The following is a 12729-nucleotide window of genomic DNA, read 5'->3' on the forward strand; positions in this document are numbered from 1 at the left end:
ATCAAAATATTTAAAAATATTTTGAAAAAATTGTAAAATGGAAAATTTAAAATTTAAAAGTATTAAAGAATTGTTGGATTATGAAAAGAATGTTTTTCATTCAATTAAATATAAATTTATTTATATAAATTCATTTTTTATAATAATTTCGTTCTTTATTAAATAATGTTTTACAATAATAAAATTATATCTGATATCTATTTTCTTTTTCCCTTCTTTATAATAGACACTGGTGCTGGTAATGGTATTTTCAAAGTGACAATTTTTTTATCTTCTTTATTGGGTAAAGCACCAATAATTCTGGCAAGATCTGTCAATTTTTTTAAACCCATACGGTGACTGAATATAGTTGCAAATAATTCCAAATCTAATGTAAAGTTGCAAATTATTAAAGCTAATATCATACAATGTATCACTCCTTTATCTTTTACACTAGTTGGCCTCAGCCTAAAAATTACTTATTAAATTATTAAAGATATATTATATTATTATTTTATTATATATATATATATTTTTTTACATACCGTCCATGATTACTTTGAACACTGTATGTGTCTATTATATATGAATTAATTTCTTCAGATACTAAACAAACTTTAATACCACGTTTTTTAGCATCTTTAATTGGCATATTTAACCATGTTGCAATTGCTTGAATATAAATTAATAATGTAGTTTTTTGAAGATTATCTGAATCAGATTTCAAGTATTGTAATGTTCGAATAAAAAATTTCGAATTTCTAAAATAACAAAATATAATTTAAATTAAATTATTAAATATTTTATTAAACATAATTAATATTTAATAAAATTAATAACAATATTGAAAAAATGATATTGAATGATGTTTTTAAAACAAACATACTCTTCTAAAGTATTAGAATTGTTATTTAATATTTCCTTAACATTATTATATAAATTTTCCAATTTATTTTCTGGTATAATATCATATATGTTATATACATCGTTTACATTAGTAGCTTCCCTGTTGCATTCTGGCAAAGTTATATTTGTAATATATTCATTATTTGGCAATTGTGTTGATAATTCCATTCTATCAATTTCAACATCTATAACAAAAACATATTTCAATTTTATCTTCTCTAACCGAGATTAATATAAAAATATGAACATTTATAAAAATAAATCCTCACTAGATACAGTTTGCTCAAGCTGTTCTTTAATAGATTCTACATTTATTTTTAATCTTTCAAATTGTTCTGTTCTTCTTTTCACCTTTTTTGAACCAAATTGTTTATTCAACATAGCAATTTTTTCATCTTCAGCTTGTCTATTATCCTTAATTGCTGATTTTTCCAAAATTGGAGTCACTTGCCAACGTTCAACTTGAACCAATCTTGCTTTTCCTGTTTTTTTATTATGAAGTACAAGCATAGTACGCATCAAATCTTGAGTTGTATCTGGTTTATAACCTCTATAAACAATTTGCTGATTTGATAAAGCCAACATTGTTTTCTTTTTATTTTGATCATAAAATAATCCACAAGACATTTTTTTGGCTTCCTCATCTTTGAGCTCTCCATTTTGAAAATTAACTGTAATATAATTATTTTCTTAATATAAACATAAATCACAATATAAATTATGAAAATTATTTATACTTTAAAAATAAATTTAAAAAAACAATTGACAATCTTAATTATAAAATACATACAAATTATATATAACAAATATTACTTTGCAATTTTATTTTTCAAAAAGATTTAAACGCATTCTTTTAAATAGTATTGTAATTTTTAATAAATATAAATACAATACCAATAATTGGTTGAACTTTAGATGGTTCTATGATAACATCATCAATAATCGCTCTTAATAGTTTCATTTTTTAAAAAATATTGTTTCACTTCTTATTATATTGGAAATATATCATATTTATCTATATTTAAATTCTCAAATATTCTTCAAAATATCGAACAGTTCAGAAAACTAATTTTTTTTCCATTTCTCGTACCGGAAGTAAAAATATTTTGGTTCAATTTCTATGTGATCTATAAAAAGTAACTTATTTTAGAACATAACTGTCATTTATTTTTATTATGACTTACTTTATATTTTCATTGACAACATCTTATAACAAATAATAAGAGGAATAAGAATTTAAATGTATAACAAAATTTTATTCTTATAAACATAAAAAATTTTAAATTTGCTTTATTACAACATTACTTATTACGCTCCTGATTTGTATCATCTATATGAACTTTCGAGAAGTACGATATACATGAATGTGTCAAATCTTTCAATGATTTGTGTTTGATATTTAATTACAAAAATTGATCTAATGGGTAACGAGGAAACTCCGACTGTAGTGAATAATAATGAAGTAAGAAAGTGGTTAAATATTATACAATAAATAAATATATTTATATCAATATTTTATGTAAGATAAAAATTTTTGATTTTTATAGATGCCAATTCCAAAAATAAGGCACGATTGGTATCAAACGGAAAGTCATGTTATAGTTCCAATTCTTGCAAAAAGTGCAAAAAATGTTAAAGTTATTTACGAAAAAAATACAGTAAATATTTAATTTAAGATATTTTTATAATATTTTTCTAAATAAATATTGTCAACGTGAAAACTTTATCTTTTGATTGTTAATTTTATTTTATTCTTTATTTGTTTTTAGTTAAGTGTATCTGCTCTACTACCATCAGGCAATGAATATAGTTTGGAGTTAGATTTGGCTCATGCAATAATACCAGAAGAATGTTCACATAAAGTAGATCCATCTAAAATAGAAATTAAATTGAAAAAACAAGATGGAATTACATGGACTACTTTGGAAGGAAATCCAATTGCACAAAAGACAATACAACATATACCAAGAGGTAAAGTAAAGTTTTTGATGTTATATTAAAAATTTTTATATTAAAATAAAATTTTAATTTTTTAAGAAATTTTACAAGCTGGAAATCAGCCACAAAAAACTGGAAGTGGAAAGAAACAACGAGATTGGGATAAAGTAGAAAAAGAGATTGAAAAACAAGAAGCAGAAGAAAATCCAATAGGAGAAGCTGCTCTATATGCTTTATTTCAACAGATATATGGTAGTGGGTCTGACGAAGTTAGACGTGCAATGAATAAATCTTTTGTAAGTAAATTCTTTTCAAAAAATATATAATAAATATATTATATTTACTTTAATATTGTAATATTTTTAAAAATAGCAAGAGTCTGGTGGTACAGTGCTAAGTACAAATTGGTCAGAAGTGAGCAAAGGTAAAGTTGAGGTAAAATTACCAGATGGTATGGAATGGAAACCTTGGAATACATAAAATAGTTCATGTAATTAAAATTCAAATTGCTTATTATTTAACCCAACAATTTCATTTTACTTTTAATAAAATCATATATTAAAAATAAAATTAATTAAACAATTATATCTATAAAAACATCATGTTATATTTATCCAATTCATTAAATATATGATATATGTGTATTTTCCTGAAAAAATTGTAATTTTTCTTCCTTATATAAAAAATAAAAAAATTAAATGTATTAAATATGATTAAATTGTGCAACAAGATTTTTCAGTTAAATACATTTTTCCAATTAGATGCATGTGTATAATGTATTTCTTATTTTATTGTATATAATTAAATATACACATATGTATTATATATATATATTTATAGAACATTTACAAATAAATAAATGCTTGTTATTAAAAATTATTTCAAATAAAATTATATTATAATTAATTCATTTATTATTAATTATAATATATTTATAATTAATTCAATTATTATTAATTATAAAGTAATTTTATCGAGTTAAAGAACTTAATATATATATACCAACAAATAATCCAAATACAATATAAGCTCTTGCTAATTCTATTGTATTATTATCATCTAATTTTTCATTAACCATAGTTACATTTTGTTTATTATTACTTTCTACTATATTATTACTTTCTATTATTTTGTGAAAAGTTGTACTTATATTTCTATTATTATTTTCTACTAATTTATTAAAAGTTGTATTTATATCTTTTTCTAATGAATGAAAGCTATTTCTCAATAGATTTTCATTTTTTTGTTGTGCTTCATATATAATATTTTGAATATTTGCTATTCTTTTATTATTGTATATCATTGAACCTATCAATGATATAATTGCTAATATAGCAGATGCAAGAATAGATAAATATTTATACTTTTGAGCATTCATTGTTTGACTATCATGATATTCTTTAATAGCAGTAGCCAATAATGTAAAATAATCTTTTTCTTCTTTTTCTAATAAATTAAGCTGTGATATAATTTTTGCTTGATCTTGAAGATTTTTATTTTCTATTATTGTCAATTGAACGTATTTTGGATCATCTCTCTTAATTTGTATTAATTCTGAATATACTTCTTTTAATTTATCATTTATTGTCATTGCTTCACGATTTAAGTGTCTTCTCTCATCTTGACATTTGAATAATTTATCTTGCGCAAAAATTACTTGTTCTTTGGCTAATTCAACTTTATCTAAGCCTGTTAATTGTTGATACCATTGCCACCATTTGACAACTTTTTTTGGTAATGGATTTGGTTCAAATTGTGTTCCATTTATATTTTGAATTAATGTAATATCACGATTGATTTGCTGAAATAATATTAAGGAATTTATATTTAAATATATATTATAATTTTATAAAAATATAAATAAATAACATACCTTTGCTAGAATATCATACTTTGTAGCAACAGTACTTTGTATATTATTCAACTTTTTTTGTGCTTTTTCAGAAGCAATATTAATTTTCATTGTTGCATTGTTAAATAAGTGATGTTTATTTATTTTATTGTTTAATATTTTGATCAGTGATCGAAATTTTTCTGCCATTTTATTTGCTTATATATCAGAATTATATAAAATTTACAATAAAAAATTAAATAATTTCATTTTTTATTATTATTATATATTTTTATGCTTGTTAATTATTATATTTTTAGAATCAACACAAAATGTAAATTAAATTTAAATAATATAATTTTTTTAAATATTATCATAAATATCAAAAATAATTATTATTTCATAAATACAAAATTTTTAATTAAATATAAATACAAAATTAATAAAAGCATTCATGAAATGTGTAAAGTAATCTGTATATTAAACTATATGAAATTTAAAATTTATATTTAAAAAATTTTATATTATAATTTTATAATTTTATTTATAATTTTTATATAATTTTTATATAATTTTCAAAAAAATATTAAAAATTTTTCAATCCAAGATTAATCTAAACATGTAAAGGCTTGACTTAAGGCTCATTTTCAAAGATTAGTAATATAAAAATACAAATTTGTTTAGAAAATTAGTCATTTATAAATTTATAGAAATTTTGTATTTTCATAATAATTTTCATAATAATTTTCATAATAATTTTATATAATAATTTCATTTCCGAATAAAAGATTTAAAAAAAAATGAGAAATATATAAATTTCGTATATTTCATATATTTAATAGTTAACCTTAAATTTTTCAATGTATAATTGTTAATGATATTTATCATTAATTTATATTTTTAATATTTCTTTAAGAAATCAAAATATTTACCAATCACTTAAAAAAAATTTTATAATGAAAAGAAATGCACGACAAATATCTCGAACAAAAGTAAAAGTAATTATTTCAAGCGATTCTGAAAATGAATTTGGAAATATTTCAAGTGACGAAAATTATGTACCTGAAAAAGTATCCAAAACAATTAAAAAAAAAAAAAAATCAATTATAAAAAATAAAAAAAAAAAAAATACTGACTTGACAATGACATGTGGTAATGAACATACAATAATACAACTTAGAAACGAGAAAGTAAAAATAGAACATATAGATATTACAGAATCAACAGCTTTAGAAAAGATACAAAATGATAATATAAAAATAAAAGAAAAAGAAATACAAGATTTTAATACAGAAAATATTAAACAAGTATTAAAAAATATAAATTTTAATTCTACAGAATTTAAAGAATGGACTGATATAGATTATATTAGTGAAATGAATAATGTTGAAAAACATATAGCAGAGAACATTGTAAAGCTTTTCAATAATGATAATACAATTCCATTTATTGCAAGATATAGAAAAGATATGACTGGTGGCATGGAACCAGATAAGCTAAGAGTTTTAAAAGAAAGTTTTGATCATGCCAAAATGATCAAACAACGTGCTAATACTATATTGAAAGCTATTGACAAATTAGGACAATGGTCACCTGATGTACATTTTGCGATTATATCTGCCAAATGTTTGGATGACTTAGAGCATATATATTCTTTATTTAAGCCATCATCTAAACGAACATTAGCAGAAAAAGCAAAAGAATTAGGTTTGGGACATATAAGTGATCTTATATTGCAAGGTCAGGAATTACCACCATTACCTTCTATTATTGATTCTAAGAAAGATGGACTTAAAACTAAACAACAGATTTTAGATGGAATTATACATATTATAGCAGATATTATAAATAAAAATAAAACAGTATTTGATAAAGTTAAAGAACTTCAAAGTGAATCTATTATAAAAATACAATCTACAGAATGTAAATCCAAAAATAAATCTGTTGATAACAAAGAAAAAGATATGCATAGAAAATATGAAACATATTATGATTTTAATACAAATAATAGATATATTAAACCTCATCAGATACTGGCTATTAATCGTGGAGAAGCACAGAAGATTCTTACAATAAAAATAATTTTACCTGATTCTTTTGAAAAAGAATTTAAAACTTATTGTTATAAATATTATAGGATAGTTATGACAGCATCAAAATTACATTCTAAATTATTAAATGATAGTATTGATTATGCTTATACAAAATTTATTAAACCATTAGTAATACGACGAGTAAGAAGTGAAATGAAACGAAAAGCAGAAATAGCATCTATTGAAGTTTTTGTAAATAATGTTAAACAATTGCTTCTTACTCCACCTGTACGTGGAAAAATTATACTTGGGATAGATCCAGGATTTTCACATGGTTGCAAACTAGCAGTAATTTCAGAACAGGGAGATGTACTTGAAACAGGTGTAATTTATCCTCATAAAAATAAAGAAGAGGCTTATAATGAATCTGCTAATGTTTTAATAAATTTAGTTACTAAATATAAAGCGACAATTTTAGCATTAGGCAATGCTACAGCTTGCAGAGAAACAGAAATGTTTATAAACAAACTAATAAAGTCTAATTCATTTAAATCATTAGATATTTCATATGCGATAGTTGATGAATCAGGAGCATCAATTTACAGTTGTAGTCCAGAAGCAAAATCTGAATTTCCAAAATTAGATATGAATTTAATTTCTGCTATTTCTATAGCGAGACGTTTACAAGATCCACTTGCTGAATTAGTAAAAGTAGAACCCAAACATTTGGGTGTAGGAATGTATCAGCATGATTTACCAGAGAAACAATTATTAACATCATTAAATGAGGCAAGGAAATTAATTTATATTATTTATTTATAAGTTATAAAATTTGATGAATTTGATGAATAAAATTTATGAAATTCAATTTATACAATAATTAAAAAGAACAAAAATTATTACAGGTTGTTTCAGAAGTTGTAAGTTTTATAGGAGTAGATGTGAATACTGCATCACAGTGTCTTTTGAAAAGAGTTGCAGGTTTAAATGTATCTAGAGCAAATAATATTTTAGAATGGAGATCTGAATTTGGTCCATTTAGAAATAGACAACAATTAATGGATGTAAAAGGAATTGGAAGTAAAGTATTTGAACAATGTATCGGATTTATTAGAATATTGCCAGAAACATCAATGATTGATAATTCAAAAAAACTCAGGCCTATTAAGAAGTCAAAGCAGGCAATCAAAACAGAATATAATTTATTAGATCAGACTTGGATACATCCTGAATCATATAAAATAGCAGAAAAATTTTTAAAGTTCTGTAATATTAACTTAAAGGATCTTGGAACTACAGAGTTTATTGAAAAAGTAAAATTGCATGCCAAAGAAGGATTTACTAGTTTGGCGGAAAAGTTTGGTACAAATAAAACAACTATGGAAATAATAATTAAGGGTTTATCTATGAAAAAAGATGAGGATATACGATTGAAAACTTGTTCTCCTCTATTTCGAAAAAGTATGTTACATATTAATGATATAAATGTGGATATGTTATTAACAGGTGCAGTACGGAATATTACACATTTCGGAGCATTTGTAGATATTGGAACAGGTAAAGATGGACTTATACCAACAAAATGGTTAAAAAATTTTACAGTTTCAATAGGTCAGCGTGTGGAAGTAAAAGTTCTTTCAGTAGATTTGGAACGTAGTAGAATTAATTTAGAATTAATTAAAATTTTATAATACGTTTTTATATTGTGTAATTATTTATTTGCATTATAAATGTAATATAAATATAATGTATAAATGTTTTTAACATTATATATTACATTATAAATGTAAAAATAAATTAGATTTTTTTACAGAACTTTTATTTTTTTAAAGTAATGTAATAGTTATAATAAATTTAGTATTTCGTGAAATTAGATATAGAAAAATGAAACATATACGTACATAATTTACAGTTATTTTCTTTTATTATTAATAAAAATTATTATAAATAAAAACTTTATAAATGATAATTTAAAACATATATAGATGTATTTTAAATTTTTAATTATTACTTATGATTACAATTATTTAGTTATTTATGATTTAATATTATATTTAAATCTTTAAAAATATGCGATATCAAGTTCCTATATTCAATAAATATAATGTTATTAACAATGAATTTATAATCTGTTATTAAAAATGTATTTTAGAAAAAAATATGAAGAAATTATTTCGAATTGATAATAATTAAATTCATACACTTTTTAATTTTCGTTGACGTTTTTCAAAGATAAGATAATAAATCAAATTGCAATTAAATCAAATTCTTTTTATATAATTTTCTTTATCACGAATTTTTTATAAATAAAAACATCATAATTAATTAATTTGTAATTGATGTGTGTTTCTTTAGAATTCATATTTATTGAAAAATATGTCTTTTTGTAAGATGAGCAAAAATGGATATTTATAACGAAATGAATCACTACGATAATTAATAGAGAGACGATTAGTTAATTTCTATAAATTTAGTAAGCAAAATTCTACATATTTATGTAGACAAAAATAAATATACATAGAATAAGTTTAATTTTTTTATTCATATTAATTACAATCAATTTTATTTTATAAAATCAATTTTTGTTATCGATTTTTCTTTCTAAATACATTTATTTACTTAAGAATCTCAAATTATTGCCTCTTTTTGTTTATAAAATCAAGTTATTAAATATATTATATTTATTTTTAATACATTTATTTACGTAGAATAAGAATCTCACTTATTATATGATTCTTTTTGTATTTTATATATACATATTTATTTAAATAATTTTTAAAAATATTATATTATCTTTAAAAACATTGTATTTATTTACAGTTATAATATATATTTACAACATAGACCTTTCAAAAAATTAGCAGTTTTGCTAGATGTTTGTTAGATTTATTATTGTTATTAAAATTATTTCTTAATTTATTATGATAGATAGATGAAATTGCGATACAGAACATTATTATACTTATTGACATTGTACAATTTTTTTTTTTTGACAAAGAAAAAAATGAGTAATATTTTGATGAAACTTAGCACAATTATTCATTAAATCATAAGAATTTAGATGCAATTTATTTTTTTATTTTGTTTTTTTATTTTAAACAAGAAATTAATTTTTTTAATCTATATTATCTTTTTATTCTAATATCTATAAATGATAAAAAATATTCAAAATAAAACAATAAAATATTTAAAAATTTGAATAGAATATTTTATTTCTCGAAATTTATTAATCTATATAAAAATATTTTTGAAAAAATTATTTTTTTATGAAATTTAAATTCATTTCTTTTTTTTTTTAACAAATTTTAATTTTTTTGATGAACAAATTATAATAAATAAAATTTTTTTTTATTTATTGTTTATAAATCTAACAATAGTTAATATTATAGTTAATATAATATAATTATCATAACTGTATAAAATTATTATCTTAATGTTTTATATTTTTTGTATTTGTTATTAATTTTATTTTATAAATTACCAAATATAATTTTATTAATATTTTTGCAATAACAATTAATTTTCCAACGTTTTATATATGCATAATCAATAAAATTAATTTATTGATTAATTATTGGTTCATAATATGATTAAAATATGAAATATTATTAAATATTATTATTATAATTAATAATATATAAAAATTGTTTAGTGTAATTTTCTGTATTATATCTATATATACATATGTGTTGATGCTATATTGAGATAGTGTTTTTTTGAAAAATGATAGATTTTTGAAAAAAATGACATTATAAAAAAACATAAATAAAAAATTTTATTATACATTTATTTATATAATTTTCATCATAAAAAAACTAAAGCTTCTTCTTAATTTGTTGAATTTTTCAAAAACTTAACATTTTTGAAAAATGTTTGTCTAATATATAATATACGACAAACATCCTTTATATGTTTTTATATCTGTTTTCGTTCATCTACTAAATATTTAAATTTTTTTTAAAAACTATTCGTATTTTAAAATAATAAAATATATATAATATGTAATATTTAATATATAATAAAATATATAATATTTATATAACTTTATAAAAATAATATATATAAAACTATTATAAAACAGAAAAAATACGATTTAAAAATTAATTTTTAAAAAAATAACAATAAAATATTGAAAATATTTATTTTTATTTTCTATACATAAATAAATTACTTCCATATAATAATAAATAACTTTTTGTCAGTATACGCTTTAATTCTACATAAAGAAAGAATTTGATATCAAATCAAACTTTCATTTAAATTGTCCATGGATATTTTTGCATATTTTTTGCATTTTTCATGAACAACTTGAATCGTTTATATCTATGATTATTGTTTTTATTGTTTTAGATTTTCAGAAAATTTTAGAAAAGTATATTGAAATTTCTATTTTAGTATCGTTCTGCGAAATGTTTAAAAAATTATATTTCATTTTTAAAAGAAGACCTTCGTTTAAAAATGAATTTATTTCTTTTCTAAATAAGATATAATTTAATATTGAAATATTGAAATAATATTGAATTAAGAAAAATGTATTACATAAATTATTAAAATTAATATAAAACCCATATCACCATTTTCTATTTCTCTTTTATTCTATCAAGAATTTTGTTTTTTCACCATTCATAATACGATTCATAATTTTTTAAATTAACTTTTAAAGTGACACATTTTTTGAATATATTATCACTACTATTGTAAAGTCAATTGTTTTTTATAATGTTTGTCATTGTTGTACAAGAAGAACCTCGTGAAAAGAAGACTTTTTTCACTTTCGAATTTTTCTTGAGTATTTTCCAATCAATATCTAATCTTTCTTTTATCATGATATTTAAAAATAAAATAAATAAAATGTTTAAAAATTAGAATTACAAATGAAAATATATAGAATTCAATATTTATTCAACAAAAGATCACTGATTTGAAATGTTGCTTTTATCTCGTCATCGATTTCGATCTGATTCTTTCAGAAATAGAATAGAAAAAAACCATCGGATTTCGGATTACAGTCGCTGGTAATAGATTAATCGCCGATTTTTCCTTTATTATTTGAATTATTTTCTTCTTAAATTTATTTATTATTTGATTCCGTTAACATTTTTCTATACATACGAATTTATTTTTAAAATAGGGATAATATTGATATTGCAATATTTTTTGCTTCATCTGTTGTAAAAATGAAAAATTCTTTGAATCCACACTTTACAACAAATTGGCTTACAATATAACTAGTTTTTACCAATCAAATTTATTAATTTTTTTCTTATCGATAAAATAACCCATGAAACACATGTTTTTTATTTTATAAATATATCTATTGCTTCAGCGATCGATATAATACATTTTAGATGTTCTTCGATGTATATTATGTCATTATTTTGGAAATTGTTCTTAATATTAAGAACTTTATATATTTCACTCATTTTTTTTAAATAATATTATCTGGCCATAGTAGAATCATGCACAGAATTCCAACGTACCTTGTATGGTTTCTTTAAAGTATGATCAATCACATTTTTGACAGACACATTTTGACTTTGATTTTCCTACTACTTTTCAAATGTGTTGCATTTCTCCATCAAACTTTTATGCATTTAGAAAAATGTTTGGTTTTTTTGGATGGTCAATATCATATTTAAAGTTACATAATACATAAATACATAAATTTAATATATGAATTGAGTAATGAAGATGTTGCGGAAGAAAGTAATCAATGAATGCTTTTCTTCTTTTTTCTCCTGTCCTTTTTCTTCTTCCTCTTCTTCTTCTATTGATTCTTCTGTTTCTTCTTCTGTTTCTTTATCCACCTTATATCTTTATTATAAGATATATCTTTTATTTCATTTTCCATCCCAATTGTATTATTAATTCCAAACATCTTGAATGCCTTCGAAAAATTGCTCGCATTGCGAATAACAATGGCGACAATTTTTTTGCGGAGTCAAGTGGAATTTTATATATATTTTCTAATAGATTAATAATCTTATCAAAGAATTGCATTTCTTTAAACTGACGACATGCGCAATGGCACGGATTTTCATT

At 20.9% G+C, this 12729-nt stretch overlaps 4 protein-coding genes and 1 long non-coding RNA gene across 7 annotated transcripts; 2 read left to right on the forward strand and 3 right to left on the reverse strand.

Annotated features, from left to right (window-relative positions):
• Positions 1-92: 92 nt before the first annotated feature.
• On the reverse strand, positions 93-2012 carry LOC100870363 (uncharacterized). The gene is made up of 5 exons (XM_003698312.4): positions 1780-2012; positions 1155-1556; positions 866-1070; positions 525-740; positions 93-447 (listed from the first exon to the last, which is right to left on the reverse strand). The coding sequence occupies exons 1-5, from the start codon at positions 1844-1846 to the stop codon at positions 198-200; spliced, it is 1140 nt and encodes a 379-aa protein (XP_003698360.1). The 5' UTR covers positions 1847-2012; the 3' UTR covers positions 93-197.
• On the forward strand, positions 1788-3541 carry Sgt1 (suppressor of G2 allele of skp1). Of its 2 annotated transcripts, none has more exons than XM_003698309.4 (5): positions 1788-2347; positions 2433-2543; positions 2655-2856; positions 2923-3119; positions 3196-3541. In XM_003698309.4, exons 1-5 carry the CDS (start codon positions 2306-2308, stop codon positions 3301-3303), a joined length of 660 nt encoding a protein of 219 aa, XP_003698357.1. In that variant the 5' UTR covers positions 1788-2305; the 3' UTR covers positions 3304-3541. The 2 variants fall into 2 exon arrangements, with proteins under 2 accessions (XP_003698357.1, XP_012348678.1); XM_012493224.3 differs by having other exon boundaries at positions 1999-2347; positions 2935-3119.
• Positions 3196-5735, reverse strand: LOC100864330 (uncharacterized). Its single transcript, XM_012493223.3, has 3 exons — positions 5587-5735; positions 4697-4872; positions 3196-4624 (listed from the first exon to the last, which is right to left on the reverse strand). Exons 2-3 carry the CDS (start codon positions 4862-4864, stop codon positions 3794-3796), a joined length of 999 nt encoding a protein of 332 aa, XP_012348677.1. The 5' UTR covers positions 4865-4872; positions 5587-5735; the 3' UTR covers positions 3196-3793.
• On the forward strand, positions 5297-9023 carry LOC100864212 (S1 RNA-binding domain-containing protein 1). The gene is made up of 2 exons (XM_012493218.3): positions 5297-7476; positions 7593-9023. Exons 1-2 carry the CDS (start codon positions 5611-5613, stop codon positions 8376-8378), a joined length of 2652 nt encoding a protein of 883 aa, XP_012348672.2. The 5' UTR covers positions 5297-5610; the 3' UTR covers positions 8379-9023.
• Positions 9024-11257: 2234 nt separating this feature from the next.
• On the reverse strand, positions 11258-12437 carry LOC147658687 (uncharacterized). 2 transcript variants are annotated; one of them, XR_015292447.1, is made up of 2 exons: positions 12168-12437; positions 11258-11853 (listed from the first exon to the last, which is right to left on the reverse strand). It is a non-coding gene; the product is annotated as an uncharacterized LOC147658687 (long non-coding RNA). The 2 variants fall into 2 exon arrangements; XR_015292444.1 differs by having other exon boundaries at positions 11927-12426.
• Between the last annotated feature and the right edge of the window lie 292 nt (positions 12438-12729).

Source organism: Apis florea, unplaced genomic scaffold, assembly GCF_048593485.1.
Source record: "Apis florea isolate Af1SG1 unplaced genomic scaffold, ASM4859348v1 contig_1789_pilon, whole genome shotgun sequence".
NCBI classification, from domain to species: domain Eukaryota; kingdom Metazoa; phylum Arthropoda; class Insecta; order Hymenoptera; family Apidae; genus Apis; species Apis florea.